Below are 19,799 nucleotides of genomic sequence, written 5' to 3'. Positions count from 1 at the left end.
GTGGTGAGGACTCTGGCTGGACATGAAGCCAGGAGTGAGTGTGGGGCAGACATGGTGCTCCCCCGGGGGGGCCAGAGCAGCCACAGATGGGGTCCACAGAATGGCAAACAGGGAGCTCTCTCTCCCCCAGGGGACCCTTGGGCTGCACAGTGGGGGTGAAATAGGCTGCAAAGGGCTCAGCCATGCACCTGCTTGGGGCTACAGCAGGGCCCTGGGGTGTGACAGTGTGTCACTCCCAGTTTTTCTGCCTTCACAAACAGTCCCCTTTCCCCCCAGCAGTGCCCAGTGCACCCCAGCACACCTGGTGCACTCCAGCAGTGACTGGTCCATGCAAACAAACTCAGTGCACCCCAGCACGCCCAGTGCACACTCCCAAAACAGCCCCTTGGCTCCTTCAGCCATGCTCAGACACATTTCCCACCACACCACCAGGCTGGGTCTCCCCGTGACTTAAAATGGTGTCTGCCTCAGGCTTTCTCCAAATATTTCAGTTTATAATTGCAGATCTGTGTCTGTGTGTGCACACTGAGTGGGAGGGCGGGGGAGGAGCTCTTCACATCTATTAATCATTAATTCCTGATACACAGTGGTCCATGGAGGGGAAAAAGGCAGCCATCACTGAGAGCGGGAAAAGTATGAGGCCATTCCCCAGGACACAGAGTAGAAGGAACAAGTGTAAAGAAGTGTACCAAGGAGGCACAAGCCTATTTCTCTGCCAAACCTTCAACTGCTCTGCAGATGTCCAGATTTTTCATCTATGCTCTTGGCTTTCCATGCCAGCTGCTGCCAACTGAAGCTCTTAATGTGTTTCCTCAGGGGCAGATCCTGTAAGCCTTGTGACCTTTAGCATTTGACTTTGCATTCTGTCAGTCAGACATGGCCTGGAGACAGGAGGACATTCTTCCAAGTGGCAATGCTTTCAGAGACAGTCTGAGCACTCATGTGCCAGGGGCTAGGACGTCCTTCAAGTACAGCAGAGCATTTATGTTGTTTTCCCAGCATTTCTAGATCTCTGTTCCAGTTTGTTTGGTCTTGTTCATCTTCTTCCACACTCCAGACTTGCAGAGTATCACCCAGATACTGTATCACCACCACTTGTACTCCTGTCTCCTGGTCCTGTAGTGCAGGTCTCCTCTGGGCATCTGTTGCTCTGTTTGAATCAGTCTGCTCTAGGTGTGTTACCCTGCTTGTTCTGTAATTTGTAATGATTCATATTAAAAGTCATTATGTAAATAACAAAAAGAGGGGAGGCACCACCAGAGAACAAGGTAACTGAGCACAGCAAGCAGCATCTTACAGATCCATCATGCAGACAACTCCCCAGGCTCTGCTTCAGGGGCACATTCCAGTGCCAAGCTCTATCAGCTTTTGATAACTTGAAGACTTTTTAATTTTTTAAATTCCTGATGCTACCAAGAGAAAAAAAAAAAAATCTAGCAGCTACTACAGTGTGACCTTCGGGCTCTTGGTTGCTTTTACACTGCAAACAGCTGTTTTCACAGGAAAATGCAGACTGCTCTCCTGTGGTCTCGTTGCTGGAGTGCTGGTGCTGGGACATGCCTGCCTCCCTCCTCACATACCACATACCAGGGCACAGCGGAAACTCCCGTGGCAGGAATGGGGCTCAGTGAGTCCCACAGAGCGAGGGGTCAGTGAGGGCAGAGGGTGGAGTGGGGGCAGCTCTGCTGCACCCGGGAGGAGGAGTTGGGGCTGCTGAGTCAGGAGCCTCCTGCTACGATGTGAGAGGCTCACTGTGCTCCAGTGCCTCTCAGACAAAGATCAGGTGAAGCAGCAGCTCTGCTCCCTTCGACATCAGCTGGAAATGGCATCACAGCTGGAGCAGAAGGAGGTAAGGTCTGATCCTTCATGGCACAGCAGCTGCTTATGTAATGTCTCCCCGTTGGTACCAAAAGCTGTGGGGTTTCTGGTGAGCTCTGGGGGAGCACAGGGTCCCTGGCAGTCCTGCGAGGCCACACTCTTGGTTGGCAGTGGTTTTGTTGGGGTGGGACCTTGCTGCTATTTCTCTCCTTCTGCCAGGACCCTGGGAAAAGGCAGGCAGGACACAACATGCACCAGCTGCAAGAGAACCAGCAGCATGGCACAGAGAGGTCAGGGACCCTCCTCAAGAAAAGTGATGGGTAAGTTGGGATCAACATTACCCTTTCAATTGTACTTTGGTGACCTGGGGCCAGATTAGGGCCACTGAAACCAGCCTCCTTTCCCTGGCCACAAGGCAGAGGAACAGGACAAGCACTCATGAAGATGTGTTTGACACTGTCCCAGCCTCCAACAGCTTTCAACACAAAGCTCCAAGCAGCCTGTGTCCGTCTTTTAGCTCTGAGGACATTCCTCTCCCCTGAAGCTGAGCAATGTCCTCCAAAACCCTGCAAGTGCTGGGGGTGAGGATCCCTGCACACACTGTGAGGAGCCAGAACCAGCTGGCTTTCCCTCCAGCAGGGATCCCTCTGCCTTCATCCAACACCCCGAGGTCTTGTGCTGACGGAGGCAGGAAGGGTTGGTGCCTCTCCCCCTCTCCCAGGCACTCTTTGCTTTCCAGAACCTCCTCCATTGCCTCTGCTCCAGCACGAGGAGACCTGACCCCTCTGCCCTTCCTGGTGGGAGATGCTCAGGGGTGCCATGGGGATTTACATACACTCCTGGTGATGTTTTATGCTCTCTTCTCCCTTCCCATCCTCCCTAGCCCTGACCTTTGCCTTTCAGACCCCTCTGCCCTCACAGTTCAGTGCTGGGTTCAGATCCCTGATGGTGAGAATTAGGGGAAGGAGCAGAAATGTGGGGTGACAGACACAGTATGGGTGTTGGAGAGGGCACTGTGGGCCAGAGAGCCAGCAGGGTCTTCCAGGAGCAGCACCCTGAGCGCCTGGAAAGCACTCCACTGTCTTTGAAAAGAGGATCATCTCCCACCAGAATGCTTGTTGGGAATCACAGAGAGATTTGCATACCTGGAAAGGACTATGAAGTACCCTAGAAAAACGTGAAACTGTACAGAAAATAATGAACTTGGGAGTCTCCTTCACCACAGGCTGAAGTATCTCCTCACCCTGTGGATGTATCTCTCCCACCTCTCCCCTGCGTGACAGTGGCAGGCACAGGAAAGCAGCCTATGGTCAGTTTGGAGCTGAAGGGCTTGGATGTTTGCTCTGCTAGCAGGTCCTGCTGCCCTGACTGCTGCTCTGCTCCTGTATCACCACCCCAGCAGTGTGGGGGGCTGCCTGTCTGTACAAACCTGGTTTGTGCCACAGGACAGATCCTGCTCAGCTCAGAGCAGACCGAGAGCAACAGACCCAGTTTGTGGAAGCTCAGCTGTGTCTGCTGAGAGCTGTGGGCCTGTGCTGGGCCTTGCATGGCTCTTGCCTGTGCCAGTGCTGCACTGCATTGCACAGCTGCTCCTCCACGTGCCTGTCCTTCAGTTCACCTCCACTCACTTCCAGGTTGAGAAAAGTCTGGCAGAAGAGGAAATGCACCATCAGCAATGGCTACCTGACCATCTCTCACAGCATGGTAGGAACTGCTTCTTCCACTCTGCTCCTACTGGGAGCTGCTCCCTACCCCTCAGGGTCTGCAGAGCTGTTGCTGCTGGGCACTCCAGTGGCTTCCTGGGGCTTGTCAGGCCCCTTGTGCCTGCTACTTACCCTGCTGGACTGCCCTGGCACGGGAGCCTTTCTCTTGAGACTGAAGTCCCTGCAACCCACAGAGTGTTAGACAAACACAGGAGGTCCTTGTCTGCCTTCATGCATGGAGGGGATGAGCTTGGGGACCTGGCTTCAAGCATGGGGTGGCTGTTGGGAAAGAAACGGTCTGTGTCACTATTTCTTGCATTGCTTCTGAGAGCTGAGCCCAAGACAAAGTGCTGGGTATGTGTCTGTCTCCAGAGCCAGGTGGAGCTTCTCCCCACAGCACAAGTGTTTCCTCATTCTGCTTGCAGCTCAGCCGCCCCCCAGCCAGGCTGAATTTACTGACCTGCCAAGTGAAGCCAAACATGGGTGACAAGAAATGCTTTGATGTGGTTTCCTGTGAGTGCTGGTACCTGCCTATGGATCCTTTGGGAAGGGCCTGAAGCTGGGGCAGTGCTTGGCACTCAGCCGGTGTGTTGGGGATGAGGGGAAGCTCTGCATCTCTGGGCCAGCTTGGGGGATTACCCTGGGGAAATTGTGCCAGGAGGCAGCTCTGCTCAGGAGCAGTGATGCACACGTGGGGGGTGAGATAGAAAATGCTGTGGGGCAGTGCAGGGTGCCTGGAGACCACACAAGTGTAGTTCCTGGGCTGCAGTTAAAGTAACTCCAGTATCCCTCTTTCCTGGTACAGGAGCAGGTCCCTTTGCTTGAGGTGCACTGGGCAGGGGCTGTCAGCCCAGCTACCTGGGCTGGAGGTTGCTCTCAGGTCTTCTGGGCCCAGCTCAGGGGTGCTGTTCCTTGCCCTGAAGGCTCTGCAGGCAGGGTGGACCGGCAGGGTGTCAGGGGAGGCTCTTTGTGTTTCAGACAACCGCACGTTCCACTTCCAGGCCGAGGACGAGCAGGACTGTGTCATGTGAGTACTGCAGTGCCAGAAACACTGCCCTGGCTCCCATGACAAGCTGGGCTGTTGGCTAACTGAGCAGCATGGGGAACCCCTTGGCTGATGCCCCTTGCATCCTGACTATGCCCAGTCTCTCCAGGGGAACTGCTGGTCACAGAGAGGACACAGAGCTGGGAGGATGTTCCTGGCAACCAGTCTGCTGATGGAGTCCTGGGCAGGACCTTTGTGTGTGGTGGCTGCTGCACAGACTGGGGCAGACTGGAGCAGACTGGGATCTCCCCTGTGACAGTGGGACAAGCCCTGCTGCCCTTCTTGCCCTGCAGTCTGAGCAGGGCCCATGGGACCCTGTTCCTAATCTGCTCCCTGCCCTTGCAGCTGGGTGTCCGTCCTCAGCAACAGCAAGGAGGGGGCACTGAACGTGGCCTTCAGCAAGGCCCAGGGTGGAGGGGAGAGCAACCGGGAGGAGCTGACCGGGGCCATCCTCGAGGAGCTCAGAGGAATGCCTGGGAACAGGGAGTGCTGCGACTGCTCTGCCCCAGGTGACAGCCTGCCCTTGGTCCTGAGGCTCCCTCTGCCCCCGTGCTTCCTCCCCCTGGACAGGCACTGCTCTGCCCTGCCCCAATGGTATCCAGCTCCTGAAGACCTGCAGGCATCTGGGGTCTTGCTTCTCCCCTCTGTCCTGCTGGGGAGCTGTGCCATGGGGTGGGCCAGCAGGGAGGAGAGGCAAGAGATGCACACAAGCCCTGTGGTCTTGTCCCTGCAGATCCCTCTTGGCTCTCCATTAACTTGGGCATCCTGATCTGCAGTGGGTGCTCTGGGATTCACAGAGACATGGGTGTGCACCTCTCCCACATCCAGTCGCTGTCTCTGGACAAGCTGGCAACCTCTGAATTGCTGGTAGGATGCTGCCAGAGTGCTCTGTCCTCAAGCCTCTCTTGCTTCTGCTGGGACCTCTTTAAAACTAAGTGAATTCCATGGGTTTTTTTACCTGTTGAACTGATCCATACCGACCTGTAATTCCCAGGGTTTAGTGGTTATTGTGTCAGGAATTGTCATCTTCAAGGAGGAGAGGAGGGTCATTTTGCTGTTGATGGGTCACTCATCCCTCTCAGTCCCCTCTGCTCATCTGTGTCCCCCAGTGCAGAGGAGCTGTGGGGCAGGGCCAAGCTGGAACTGGGGGAGGGCAGAGCATGGGGCAGACAGGGGCTTGGCATGGGGCTGCTTTAGGGCTACAATGCTCTCAATGCTCATGGGTTTGGTCAGGCTGTGCTGGGAGCTGCTGCTGGGGAGCAGGGCAGGAGAAAAGGCTTTTTGCAGGGGTAGTTGCTTGCCCAGCTCTGAGCCCAGGGGTCGACTCTGGGGTTGGTTGTGCTGCTGGAGTTGGGAGTCCTCAGCAGCAGGAGGCAGAGCAGAGCCTCCAGCCATTGGGCACACCCATCCTGGTACCCCTTGGCATCCCCTTGAATACCTGGCCAGGATCTCAACCTGGAGCTTCCTCTCCATGGCTGTTGTGTGTCCCCTGTCACCTCTTCCTTGTCCGTTTTGCAGCTGGCGAGGAATATCGGCAACTCTGGCTTCAACAATGTTATGGAAGCAAATCTCCACAACCTTTCTTTGAAGCCCACTGTTCACAGTGACATGTGAGTCGCTCTGCAAGAGCTGTTTTTCTGTGGGAGGTTAGATACCACTGAACACACAGTTCAGTGTGCTCCCTGCAGTGACCAGGACCATGGCACTGCTCAGCCTCCTCCCAAGACTGTCACTTCTCTTCAGGAGCAGTTTCATCAAGCTTAGCTGGAAAAGTTTGATAAATGAGAGAAGCAGAGTGAGGAAAAGCCAGCAGGATAACTCAAGGATTGGCCTTGAGGTCAGGACAAAGGTTGAGGAGCCAGTGTTGGAAAGGAGAAGGCAAGAAGGGAAAATTTAAAACCAAAGTGGAGCTGCAGAGCAGGGTGGCTCTGGCTGCACATCAGCAGGGTGGGAGGGCTCAGGGGGATGGGTGACAGGGATGTGCATGTGCAGAGCAGCTCACTGTGTACAGTGGCTGTGGCCCAAGGTTGGTGGGATCAGCACTCACAGCAAGCAAGTAGCTGAGGATGTGGGAATTCCCATCCCTCATCCCGGTGTGCCCCCAGGCTCTGCAGAGCACAGGGCAGAGCTGGTGGCATGGCTGGTACCAGTATGAGCTGGGGGCTTCTCCAGGGCGGTGTGCCATGAACCTGAGGTACAGCAGCGCTCCTGAGGGAAGCACAGAGCTGGGAAACATTGTCAGGGCTGAAGGGACTTTCAGGAGGCTGGAGGGCAGGCAGGCAGAGCAGGCGTAATTAGGTTCCATTACAAGCCTGTAAGTCCTGACTACGGTACCATTTGGACAGTGCGGACCTACTCTGCAGGGAATGGGTGAGTGAGGAATGGCACTTAGCAGGGAGAGAGCATCAGAGAGCTGGGAGAACAGGAAAATACAACTGGAACAGTGTGGTCAAGATCTAAGTTGCCAGATCCGCTCTTCTACTTGTGTGCTGGGAAAATTGAAACTGCATGAAATTAGTAATTTGGTTCTCCCTCAATGACCTTTTCTGTTTGGAGCACTCCTTTACCCCCTAAGACACCTGCAGCCACCCTAGATCCTCTGGCTGGCAACTGCTTCCGCTGTTCTTGGCTTCTCCCCTGTTCCAGGGGGTCCTAGTCTGGAAGCTGTTCCTGACCCACGGATACTCCTGGCCAGTTCACACCATATGGCATTTCCCAATCCTTGAGATTTCTGCTCTTTCCCTTCATTCTCACCGTCAGGGATCTGAGCCCAGCACTGAACTGTGAGGGCAGAGGGGTCTGAAAGGCAAAGGTCAGGGCTGGGGAGGATGGGAAGGGAGAAGAGAGCATAAAACATCACCAGGAGTGTATGTAAATCCCCATGGCACCCCTGAGCATCTCCCACCAGGAAGGGCAGAGGGGTCAGGTCTCCTCGTGCTGGAGCAGAGGCAATGGAGGAGGTTCTGGAAAGCAAAGAGTGCCTGGGAGAGGGGGAGAGGCACCGACCCTTCCTGTCTCTGTCTTGGTAAAGGAGACAATCACAAGACTTCAGGGTGTTGGATGAAGGCAGAGAGATCCCTGCTGGAGGGAAAGACAGGGGCCTGGTTCTGGCTTCCCTCGGTGCCTGCAGGAATCCTCACCTCCAGGCCATGGCACTTTAAGTGCCTGAAAGTCAAGGTCTTGTTTAATTATGCAAAATAATTTTTAAAACTGCAGAGAGGAAGCTTTAAGAAAACCACAGTGCTCTGTGAGAGTTATTAAGAATGCTGATGCAGAGGAGTTTGGGGAATGTGACAGAGGGAGAGGAGGTGCTAAATTGCCTGGCAGGGCTGAGGGAGAGAGAGGGAAGGTGGTTGGGGTGGAGGGAGAGGAGGGAGGGGGGCCTGACATGCTCGCTGGGTTGCTCTGTGGCCCCTAACTATCATTTGGCTGGTCTCTGCAAGGGCCTTTCGGAAGGATTTCATTATTTCCAAATACGTCAAGAAGAAATATGCCAAGAGGAGCCCTCCTGTTCAGCACTCTGCCCTCCCAGGAGCCGTGAAGGACAAGGACATATTTGTTTTGCTCCAAGCATATGCACAGAACATGGACTTCAGCAAGCCCGTGCTGGCCCCTCTGCAGGTAAGGCACCCACCCCACAGGCCCTATGGCAAACAGCTTTGCTCTCCCCTGTCCACAAGGGTCCCTGTGCCTGAGAGAGAAGTTTTCTGATGAAAATGGTGCTTTGTATGAGCTGGAAGCAACAGGCAGACTCAAGCAGGGTGAGGAATGTCACAGTAGAGGAAGGATTTTCTGGCTGTGACCCCACAACCCTCCTCATGCTGTGTGTGGAGGGGACAGGAGTCAAAACCACAAGCCCAAGGCTTTTCCAAGGCCAGTTTGTAACTGAGATTTACCTGTAAACTTCTGAGTGGATTTTCTTGGGACATCCAAGTCTTACTCTAGGCTGAAAAATCAGGGCAGCAATTTTTCCTGCAAAACCTCAGTGTGGGTCATTGCTGTAAGTGGAAGAAGAGAGTGTTGTTAGGGATTCAGGGAATCCCTGGAGCTGCAGGCATGCTGCTGGTGGGTGTCCTCAAAGCAAAGGAGCAAACTGCTGCAGTGAGCAAGAAGCACTGGGATATGTTGGGACAAACTGGTGAGTGGGAAGCAGTTCTGCAGGGAGCAGCTGTCGCACACCCCAGGGCTCTGCTGAGATCCTGGGCTTGGCAGAGTTCAGCTAGTGGCCTGGGACCAAAAGTTACCTTTGGTTGCTGTGGTTTCTAAATGTGAAAAGGGGATGACTGATTCTTCTTCATGAAGGCATAAGCTCACCATTTTAACTAGGTTCTCACCAGCCTTGGTGGCCTCTGAAGAGACAGTTAAACTTACTCATCTCTCGGAGTTTAAGTGTGTCAGGACAGCCCCAAAGGACAGGGCTCCTGCTTGCAGTGGCACTGCAGGCACACCCTGTCTCATCCTTGCTCTATTCTTCCTGGTTATAGGAACCTGGGGAGACCATTCTGCACCTGGCAGTGCTTTTGTCTGATCAAACTTCTTTGCATATTGTTGATTTTCTTGTCCGGAACAGGTAAGTTCATCCCACCCAGTCAGTTTGTCATGGCTGACTTTAATGACCCCTAATGAAAGGTGGAAGACTGATGACCTTCTCCAAAATGCTCCAAAAGAAGAGAGAAATCAACAGGGAAAACCTGCCAGCAAATGAGTTTTAGGTTGGGCTTGGGGTAACTACCCCTAGATCAGAGGGGTTCCCTTGTCCCCCGTGGGCTGAGGTGTGACAATGGTGGTGACCACCTGTTCTCCAGGTGAGGTGGGAAGCAGGACACGTGTGCTCTCACCAGGCAGTGTTTGCTGGGGCTAGGGCTGGTGGCTCTTCCTAGAGATGCTGACGTTGTCCCCCTGTGCTGCAGTGGGATCCTGGTGCAGCAGACGGCGGAGGGGAACACGGCCCTGCACTACTGCTGCTCCCACAACAAACCCCGGTGTGCCACACTGCTGCTGAGGGCCAGAGCCGACATCACCATCAGTGAGTGGGTGGGACCCTGGGCCCTGTGCACATATGAAATGTCTGCCCAGCTCTTCTCTGGAAACACCTTCTTGGTCTGTCAGAGTGCCAGAACTCTGGGCTGGGGGGAGGGAGGTTGATGGCAGTGTGGGTGGGGAGCTCAGCCCCCAGGGTGACAGCATCAGCTCCAGGTTCTGCCCGTGTCCAGCAAGGTGCTCTGCTCTGACACTGCTCTGGGCTGGCTATCCAGGATCAGCAGCACTCACAAACTGGTTTGGGGTGCACGTGGCCCCCCGTGAGTGGGGTGTTCCCATCTCACAGGCTCCTGCTCTCGACAGCCTGGGACAGAAACAGTGGCTTTGCTCTCCAGCTGTGAGCAGGGGATGCTCTTCTCTGCTCCCCAGGGAGTAAACAGTTTGCTCTGGGGTACTTCTGACCCAGGGAGCTTGTGTCTCTGCCCCACTTCACTGTCCCCCTTGCTGGTGGGACTGCACTGGGGTGGGCTCGCCAAGCTGGCAGAGTCCAGCTAGGTAAACACTGCCTGAGCTGCTCTGCCACACACAGCACATGCACAGCAGAAGCCAAAACAGGCACTGAACTCTTTTCCAAACCCAACACCTCAATACTGGAGCACAGGCAGGAGCCTGTCAAAGCACTGGTTCTGAGACGGTGTGTGCTGGTGTTCTGGTGCCCAGATCACAGGTCCAACCATTTATATTGCCCATAAATCTCCACATCACAGAAGTGAGCTTAAAAACTGGGATCCTGGGTGAAATGGGAAGGCACAAGTGTTCCCACTGCTAGGTATCAGCTGAGCTGGCAGGTGCACTCAGCTTTGCCTATTGGGGTGATCCTGTGATGATCCCATTTCCCATTCTGGGCAGCACAGGAGCAGCCCCTTGGAGGACAAAGAGACCAGTAGGGGCTGGGTGTGTGTCCCCCCAGCTGCACAGGGATTTGGCAGCCAAATTTATCACTGCCTTGGTCATGCTGGGCACAGTTGGGCCTGACCTGCCTTTGCTGACTAACACTGGCACCTCAAGAACCTTGAGTCCACAGTGCAGGCCCCAGCACTGCTCTGGGGATGCTCTGCAATCCCTTTGGGTACAGACCTCTTGCTGTTCCCTTCTCCCACCTTCCCCCTTCCCCAGAACCCTCCCAGCCTGCATGACCCCAGCCAGTCTCATGCTGCTGCTCTGCAAGGAGGGGTTTTGCATGACAGCAACACCATCACAGGTCACACCCTCAGACCTCCAAGCAGTGGAAGGAGTCGTATTTTAAAGTGAAACCAAAGTAAAATGGTTGTGGCTTGTTGGCACTTGCACTCACACCCTTCTTGCAGGCACAGGGACCTGGGTGTCCATTAGGCATCAGGACACATACACCAGGTCTGCCCAAAGCTCCTCTGGTTTTGTAGCCTTGAGGCTCTGGCAATGAGGCTCTTCTGTCCCTCTGTCCTCTCTGTCCTGTCTCATCTCTGCGAGTCATCGATTTACTCCTACTCCTTTCTCTCCTTATTTGTGTGTCTCAGCTCCTATGCTCTTCATCTTCCCCCCACCATCCTTCAATGGTCTGAGCCTCTGTTCTGCTCCTGGGTATAGGTTGTTCCTTCTTTTAGGCTTATTTTGCCAGTTGCCCCAAACACAGCACGGCTCTTCATTTCACTGAGCACAGCATGGGCTCGTGGACCTCAAGGTGCTGCTTCCCCCACAGCTAACAGAGCAGGAGAGACAGCCCTGGATGTTGCCAGGAGGATGAGACACTCCCTGTGTGAAAAGCTGGTAAGGCACTGTCTCACCACTCCTCCTGTTTCAGGACACATCCCAGCGGCAGAGAGCAGTGAGGGACCCACACCCACGTGGACCTGTCCACAGGGCCCCCTGTGCCCCTCAGCATCTCCAGTGCCAGTGTGGGATGCAGAGGAGGGAGGGCGGGTGCTGGTCCTACTGGCACAGGGTCCCTCGGGACAGTTTAGGACGGGCCAGGCAGGGGTTGCATCATGCAGGGGGACTTGGGGCTGTGCTGGGGCTGTGCATCTCCTCAGTGAGTGCAGGCTTGGCTTTTCCACGTCCTGATTTGTGCATTTGGAGACCTTGGCAATGGCCCATTGCTGCTGGGGAGAACTGCCTGCAGCTGCAGATGTTGCCCTGCAGGGTGGGTGATTGGATATGGGGCCTGTGGAGCTGGTTGGGGAGGACAGGTCTGGTGGGTCCTCAGGGAGCTCCTCTGTGCCCCAGCTGCTGCAGGCCCAGAGCAATCAATTCAACCCCCACGTCCACGTGGAATACGAGCGGTGGCTGGGACAAGATGACATGTTTGAGAGTGACGAAGACCTGGATGAGAAGGTGAGGTGCTGAGAGGGGCTGGGCTGGGCCCGTGTGTGCTGCTGCAGCCTCGCTGCCTGCACTGACATGGGTGCTGCTCTACCTCCCACCTGTACACCCTCCATCCAACCTGCAAACCCCCTTTCCCAGATGGGTCCTGAGAAGAGGGGATCTGCCCATCCCCAGAGCTGCTACCACCCCCCTGCTGCTGTCCCCAGGCCAGAGGCAGCAGAGGCAGTGCCCCAGGGCGGGTGGCCGGACCCCTGCCCCTCACCAGCCCACCACCTACACCTGGATGTACCACCGGCCCCCTCCCATCCACCTCCACTCCCGCCCCAGCAGGCACAGCCAGGTGAGAGCCCGTGGTGGGGTCCTGTGGGGGCTGGCAGGGTGAGCTGCTGCTGCTGCAGCCCGGCCCCATCAGCAGAGTGGGGTCTGGGAGGGAGCTGGGCCCCAACAGGGTGGGAGGGCTTGTCTGGTGCCATGGGTTGCCCTTTGGGCCTCTGCTTCTCAGGGTCCAAGGCTGGCTGGTCTGACCTAGCACTGATCCCTGCTTTGAAGAGCAGCACAGCTGTCCCCAGTCCTTCCCCTGTCCCCAGTCCCTCCCCTTTCCAGCTCCCAGACTGATGGGGTACTTGCTGCCCACACTGTACCATCGTGGAGGACCATGTTGCACCATGTTGCCTCACAGTGGTGGTTGCTGTTGTCCGCCTGTGATGAAAGATGTGAGCAGATGAACCAGCCTGGTTGTGTTTTAGGTGCCCTGAAAGCCATGGACCCTCTCTGCACGTCTGGCCCCAGCAAAGTAGAAGAGCCTGGCCCACACCGATCTCTCCAGGAGCCAGATCCATGTTCTGGCCATGCTTGGAATGTCCCACTTCCTCAGAGGAGCAGTTTGGTACGTGGTCAGGGTCAGCTCAGCTCCCACGTCTGCCAGTATTTATCCCCTTTGGTTTTGACCTGAGCTGCTGCTGGCCCTAGCAACTTCTCCTTCCAGCATTTCTGTGATTCCCTGGCATTGACATCTCCCTGCTAAGTGCTGGGAACACTACCCCTGCCGTGTTCGTGATTTAAGGTTGTCAGGTCAGGGAGTGCAGTTTTAGACATGGACAAGAGTGCAGTGTCCACACTGGCCCTGCCCCTCTGGGCTGCAGGGGACACCTTTCTCCCTGATGATACTGCAGAGGCAGAGCCCTTTCATTAGGGACACCTTGCTTGGGTTGCTTGGTCTTAGAGTTGTGGTGACACAAGTCAGCACCACTGTCTCCTCACACAGACCTGTCCTGAGAGAATGGGGACCCCATTCCCTGCACAGGCACGTGCCACAGTCCTGGGGCAGAGGAGCAGCTGCCTCTGGAAGGATGTTCCAGCAGAAGGAGCCCCTGTCCCACCCAAACTCCCAGCAGATGATCTGCTACCTCTGCACTCTCTGCACAGGAAATCTCCCAGTCTCTCATCCTTGCTCTTCACACCTTTGTCAGGGCCTTTAGGATCGGGACAGTGGCACCATTTTAGTTGTGTCTGACGATGTTCTCTCCCTGCAGAACCGACGGCTGCTCCGCAGGGTTCGCGCTCTCTACGACTGTGACGCTGACAGGGAGGATGAGCTGACTTTCCACACAGGAGAGGTCATTGTGGTGTCTGAAAAGGAGGACAGCAACTGGTGGGTGAGTGAACCTGTGCATGTAGCTGGCACTTGGATGCACATGGTCCCCTCTCCAGACATTTCCCACCTTAATGTTGCACACATTGTCATCTCCTGCTGTGCATCTGTCTCTCCATCTTTTCCCTGGTAATCAAAGGAAGCTGTTATGGGCCCAGTTCCTCATGCCCCTGAATGCCCCTGTGTTGTGCTCACTACTCCTTTTCCTTCCTGTCTCCCCACAGAAAGGGTGGATTGAAGGGCAGCCCCACAGGGAAGGTGCCTTCCCTGCGTCATTTGTTCACGTTCTCAGCGAGTAGGAGCTGCTTCAATTCAAGAAAGAAGATCTGATCAACTGCTTAAAATGCAATTCTCCAAGCTACCATCTGCACTCACTTCTGCTACCCCAGCACTCGTCCTCCAGCCCACCCCTCCTCTGGGCTGTCTCGGAGAACCTCTCAGCCAGCCCAAAGACAAGAACACAGCAGCCCACGGGCTCCACAGTGGTGCTCCTGCCTCAGCCACGGCCCCATGCACAGACCAGCCCTGGTGTGCTCTGCTGCCCCATGCCTGGGCCCTGCCTTGCCTTGTCCATGCTGCTGTCCTGTGGTCTCCCTGCTCTGCTCCCTGGAGCTCCCTGCTCTGCCAGTGCTGATGGAAGTGACGGCTGTGGGGGGCAGTGCTGTGCCCTGCCAGGCTCGGGAGCTGCAGTGGGCTGGACCTTGGGAATGCAAACAAGTGCTGTGAAGCCAGCATCACAGAGCCAGTGCTGCCCCTAATTCCTCCCACCCCTGTTTCACTCTGTGTGTGATCCAGAAAATGTGCTCTGTGGCAGCTCAGGGCACTGCCCCTCCAGTGCCTGGCTCCCCAGAAGTGGTGCAGAGGCCCTTTGAGCCTGTCACCAGTAAATACTGACTTTTTGTATTTTGCAGGGCTGCTCTAGTTTGAATTTCTAGATCCTTTGTCTTTGCACCAAACCTCAGACGCCAAACCTTGCAAAGCAGAGTGTTGACCTCCCCTTGGATAAAATTACTCACAGTTCAGCTGGCACTGCTTTTCCACTGACTGTGTTTTTCTAGTTGCCAAGGTGCATTTCACAGTCCTTCTCTGTCCTCTCTGAGCCAAAATCCCATTCAGATGAGCAAAAGAAACCTGGTGAGGTGCTGGATGCACGAGGCTGTTGAGAGCTCCATGTTGCTCATGTCAGTGAGCCATCCCAGCAGGACACACAGGGGCAGGAGGGCAGTTCCACTCAAAGCAGGTTCTCCCACCTTCAGAGGAACTTTTTGATCATTAATTTCCTGATTTGGCCCTGGGAACATGGCCAGGGCATCCAGCCCCAGTGGGACCAGCAGCTGCCACGGTGCAGGGCTGTGTGGAGGGGCCGTGCCAGGATGCCAGTGGCAGGTACTGCTGGAGAAGGGACAGCAGCCCTGACCTCACTGTGCCACTCGCTGTTCTCCCCCACGTCATGGTGCAACACTTCCTCTTCCCGTGGCTGTTGTTGCTCTTGCAACAAGCCCTGCAGAGGCCCCCGAGCCCGGAAGCATCACCTGCTCAGCAGCACTTCCCCCAAGAAGGTGAGGGGTCCTGGGGACTGGCTGGGAACCAAGAGGTCACAACACCAGGAGAGGCTCTTTCCCTGTTTTGGGACTGTGGAGCTCCTGGCAGTGTTTCTTGGGGCTGAGTGGGAACAGACAGGTCTGTGGGCACCGAGTGCAGCCCAGTGCAGGGGCCACATGGCTGAGGTGTGGTGGCTTGTGGCCAGTGTCTCTGGGCTGGGGAACCCCAAGGCCAGGGCACCTCTGGACACAGGGACAGTGGAGTCATTTGAGCTGCCGTGGTGGTGTGGGTGCAGGTGGAGGGGTCCCATCCGTGGAGCAGGGGCTGCACAGGGGCAAGGGCGGGGAGATGAGGCCACTCAACTCTGCCTGTCCAGACCCTGCCTGCCCCAGCCACAGGTGACTGCAACAAACTGCATGAAATATTCCCTGGGCTCGGTCCCTTGGTTCTAGTCTTGTTGAAGCTGCTGGTGCTGGTCATGCAGCCCCCTGCCCACTCCCACCCCTCCAGGAGCTGTGGCTTGAAAATCCCTGAGGCTCCACAAGTGCCTGAACCAGCCCAGGGACTGCTGGTACCTGGCCTGACCAGTACATCAGATGGATGCTCTTTGCCTCCACCATGGCAAATGCTCGTGGCTGTTTGCAGGAGGGCAAAAGAGTAAGTCAAAAGGACCTGTGACTGCCAGTGGGGAGGATGCCAGGGCTGTTGGGGTTCCCCTGAGCCTGAGGGGAGAACAGTTGGCATTTCACAGCAGCTTCCTGCTTGAGAGAACCCACATCTGGGTTTCCGGAGTGCTGGTGATGACTTGTTTGTGCTTTCCCTTTCAATATGAGGTGACAGTTTAGTGTCTTTTGGGAAGGACAAAGGGAGCACAACCTGCTGCAACCACCTGGGATGGTGCAAATTCCCCCATCTTGTTCCCTCTCTACTGGTTGCCTGGATCTCCCAGGGCAGCAGTTTTGCTGTCTAGGGCATGTCCTTGGGGTCAGATTCGAGTGCAGCAGCTTGGGCACCACAGTGAGCAGGGACATCTGTGCTGCAGGAGCTGCAGAAAATGGTTCATGTGGAGAAGTGGAACCAGTGCTGACACGTGGCCCCACCCAGGCAACTGGGGGAGGCACAGGGTGCTCCAGTGAGGACAGGAGGAGTTTTCTTTCCTTCAGTTTTCCCAGTACACAGGGGACACCTTCATAAACCTGCTGTATTCTGTTCTCGCCCTGAGATGAAGCCTGTGCCTGTAGCTCCGCTCTTCACTCCTGCCTCAGCCCAAGGAGCAGAGTCCTAAGTCATTGAGCACTTCATGAACTCCCTGAGGACAAGAAAACCCTTTCCCCTCTGACTTTACATTTACATGAGTGCTTTACATAGAGACCAGAAATGTTCTTCCTGGCAATGCTTCAGTGCCCTTTGAGCTGCAGCACCCCAGGGCTGCTCAGGTGGGAGCTGCACTGTGCCCGTGGGTGCTCAGCTGGGGCAGAGCCCCTGGGGCTCCTCTTCTGGTGGGGAGGTGTATGGTGGGGAGGGGCCCCACTGCCAGCACCCGACACACGTGGCGGGGAATGGGCACCGCTCCGACGGCAAGGGGGGTTTGGCTCGTGGCCAGGGTGATCATGCTTTGGAGCTTGTTCGCAGGTCAGCTTGCAGACCCTAAAAATGTTGCAGGCAGAGAGCAGCCCCTCATACAGCACATGCTGCCAGCCAGCCCTGCCCAGCCCTAGGTTGGTGGCAGTGGCAGCAGCAGAGCACAGCAAAAATGCCTTTGAACAGCTTGAAAAGGAAACGAAAACCAGGCTATTTCAGGTCCCCCAGCAGTGAGCAGCCAAGGGGTGTCCCAAGAGGGTTGGGCAGGGAGGGTGGGTGAGAAGGGCTCCTGTGGTGCCCCTGCCAATGGTCTCTGTGACATCTCACTGCAGGTGGCACGCAGGATGCTGAACCAGAGGCGCACAAAGGTGGTGCTGGCCCTGTGCCTGCTGCTGGCCCTGTGGCAATGTTTCCGAGCCCTCATGGATGACTTTGGCCCTGTCCCTTGGGCCCCCTCCCTCCTGCACACCCCTGGTGTCCCCTGCCCCGCCAGAGCCAACAGCTCCATGTGGTTCAACGAGCGCTACGAGGCGGCCGCAGGGCCCCTGCTGACGGGGGCAGCCCAGGAGCTCTCTGCAGACGTGGTTCAGTGGTGGCTGGTGAGTGGACAGTGGGCAGGAGCGTGTGGCTCTTCCCAGGTTCCCTGAATGTGTTTTGCAGCGGGGCAGGACCAAGAACAGATGTGATTGGGATGAAGTGTGTGCAGAGATCCCAGCTCAGCATTTCCTCCCCCTTACCCCCCACTGTCCCCTGTGCTGTCCTGTACCCTTTTCCTAATATCCCATCTGTTTTTTCCATGCTTTCCCAGGGCTCTGCTAGGAGGAGAGGGGCTCTGTCTCTCTCTGGGTTACTGGTGGGGGGCTAATGCTGCATGTCACTGTGCTTGTTCCCTTAGACCCTGCAGGGTCCCATGAATGGTGTCCAGCTCCAGGCCATAATTCGGCAACTCTTCAGCGTCCTCCGAGCCCCGACGGGTGACGTGTTGGACCCCCCTCGCTGCAGGACTTGTGCGGTGGTGGGGAACTCAGGGCGGCTGAAGGGGTCCAGCCAGGGGCTGCTAATTGATGCTCATGATTGGGTGCTGAGGTGGGTGACCTGAAGAGACTTGGTCTCTCCCTGTCTTCCCAGGACCCTGGCATGCCCCAGCCATGCTGTTGAAAACACAAACCCTGTGATGGGGGTGACTGCCAACCCCGCTCCCTTGAGCCCTCTATTCTGGGGCACACACTGGTTCTGTGTCACCCACGCCCACTCTTTGCTGCTGGCCAGGGTGACCTGCTGTCCATGCCTGGTGGGACCAGGAACCTGGGACCAGCACGGCATGCACCTTCATTTTGGGACACCATCCTGCTGTCCTTTAGGATGAACAGAGCAAAGGTTGCTGGCTTCGAGCTGGATGTTGGCACAAGAACAACCCATCACTTCATGTACCCAGAGAGTGCAGTGAACCTTGGGCCTGGCGTCCACCTCGTCCTTGTCCCCTTCAAGCCCCTGGACCTGCAGTGGGTGACCAGTGCCTTCTCCACTGGAGAGGTCACACGGTGTGTCAGCTTTGGGGGATGGTATCTCTTGTGCTGGAGACCCTCTGGATGGGACAGTGTGGTCTGGGAGCCCTGGTGCCTCACTGGAGGCCTGGCACCACAGTCCTGGTGGGACGAAGCGTGCTGGATGCATGTCTTAGCATCCCTCTGCACTTCAGTTTGGGGTAGTGGACACTGAGCTGTCCCCGCAGGGCTCAGACAGCCTGCAGTCCCATATCCCCGTAAGAGGGAGGGGGCTGTCCCCACTGTGGGGCCATGGGGTTGATGTGTCTCTTCCTAGAGCCAGGTCAGGCAATGCTGCTGGGTCAGCTGAAGGGGCTGGGGGTGCCACGGGGCTGGGTGCTGGTGGACACAGACACCCCTGGGAACAAAGGGGCAGCCCCAGCAGTGGCAGTGCCACATGCTCATCACTTGCTTCTGCTTTTGCAGCACGTATGTGAGAGTCAAACAGTTCATCAAAGCTGACAGAAACAAGGTAAGGGCTCCGTGGGCTCCAGCTCCCTGGGGCAGGCAGGGCTCTACTGGGCAGGGCTAATGGTGCTCTGCTTGGGGCTGCTGGGCTGTCCCACTCCAGCATGAGAGCAGCTGATGGCTCCTCCACTCCCCACTCAGGTGCTGATCCTGAGCCCAGCATTCCTCAAGTACATCCATGACAAGTGGACGCAGCATCACGGGCGCTACCCCTCCACCGGCTTCACGGCCCTGCTCTTCGCCCTGCACACCTGCCAGCAGGTGAGCACAGCCCGGGCCCCGGGGCCGTGCCCGCATCGCCCCTGCTCTGCCCGTCCGTGGGCTCCCGGCGTGCCCCAGCGCCCGCACAGCCACGGCTCTTCCTGCCATGTGCACAGGTCTCCGTGTTTGGCTTCGGAGCAGACAGTGAAGGGAACTGGCACCACTACTGGGAGGAAAACCACGGGGCCGGAGCCTTTCGCAGGACGAGGGTCCACGATGCCGACGTCGAATTCAGCATTATTGAGAGACTGGCAGATGAAGGCAGGATTTTATTCTACAAATGAGGCATTTCCAAGAAACTGAAGCCAGGCTGTTGGGACAGGAACAGGTAGCCCCTGTATTGCCAGCAGCTGCAATACTTGCTGCTCCACTCCACCCAACCTGGGCTCACAGACCCTGCAATCCCCAGGGCCTTGGTGCTACTTGTGCTGGTCCCACCAGCTGGGCACTGTGGGTGCCATTCTCCTGTGGCACCAGGGATGTTGCGTTTAGCTGGACACAGAGTGGGCACGGCTCTGCCCGTGCTGGCTGGGAGGGAGGAAGGGGAGCTGGTGGTGCTGGAGGTGGGCACGGAGCCCAGGAGCTGCTGTGCCGGTGCCGGTGGCTGCGATGCCGTTGGGTGCCGGGGTGGACAGCAGCCACTCCAGCGTGGCTGTCTGCACGACAGAGCTGACACTTCCACCCACACACGGCTCCCGGGGGAGGTCTGTAGTTGTTCCTTAGACAGGGTGAGGGGGGTATCTCCCCTTCCTGTCTTTTTATAACTAAGGAAATAATTTTTACATTGTATCAAAGAAGAAGGGAAAAAATCAAACATGCTCACAGAGACAATGGAATCAAACACA

The 19,799-nt window shown here is 56.4% G+C and overlaps 2 protein-coding genes across 2 annotated transcripts; both read left to right on the top strand.

Moving 5' to 3' along the window:
* The first annotated feature begins 593 nt into the window (after nt 1-593).
* LOC113998059 (arf-GAP with SH3 domain, ANK repeat and PH domain-containing protein 2-like) lies at nt 594-14,587 on the top strand. The gene is made up of 19 exons (XM_039387432.1): nt 594-633; nt 817-827; nt 1,763-1,849; nt 2,038-2,138; nt 3,453-3,522; nt 3,947-4,034; nt 4,500-4,548; nt 4,912-5,075; nt 5,300-5,433; nt 6,085-6,176; nt 8,010-8,187; nt 9,051-9,136; nt 9,477-9,592; nt 11,285-11,352; nt 11,809-11,916; nt 12,046-12,247; nt 12,654-12,793; nt 13,440-13,562; nt 13,783-14,587. The coding sequence occupies exons 1-19, from the start codon at nt 594-596 to the stop codon at nt 13,855-13,857; spliced, it is 1,932 nt and encodes a 643-aa protein (XP_039243366.1). The 3' UTR covers nt 13,858-14,587.
* Nucleotides 14,588-17,017: 2,430 nt separating this feature from the next.
* On the top strand, nt 17,018-19,790 carry LOC113998056 (CMP-N-acetylneuraminate-beta-galactosamide-alpha-2,3-sialyltransferase 2-like). The gene is made up of 6 exons (XM_027740385.2): nt 17,018-17,280; nt 17,577-17,767; nt 18,043-18,222; nt 18,652-18,697; nt 18,835-18,954; nt 19,071-19,790. Exons 1-6 carry the CDS (start codon nt 17,026-17,028, stop codon nt 19,236-19,238), a joined length of 960 nt encoding a protein of 319 aa, XP_027596186.2. The 5' UTR covers nt 17,018-17,025; the 3' UTR covers nt 19,239-19,790.
* Nucleotides 19,791-19,799: the final 9 nt, after the last annotated feature.

Source organism: Pipra filicauda, unplaced genomic scaffold, assembly GCF_003945595.2.
Source record: "Pipra filicauda isolate LSUMZ 115617 unplaced genomic scaffold, ASM394559v2 scaffold561_size491250_pilon, whole genome shotgun sequence".
Classification (NCBI taxonomy): domain Eukaryota; kingdom Metazoa; phylum Chordata; class Aves; order Passeriformes; family Pipridae; genus Pipra; species Pipra filicauda.
Note: the sequence above shows the minus strand (reverse complement) of the source record. Positions and strands in the feature narration are given on the sequence as shown.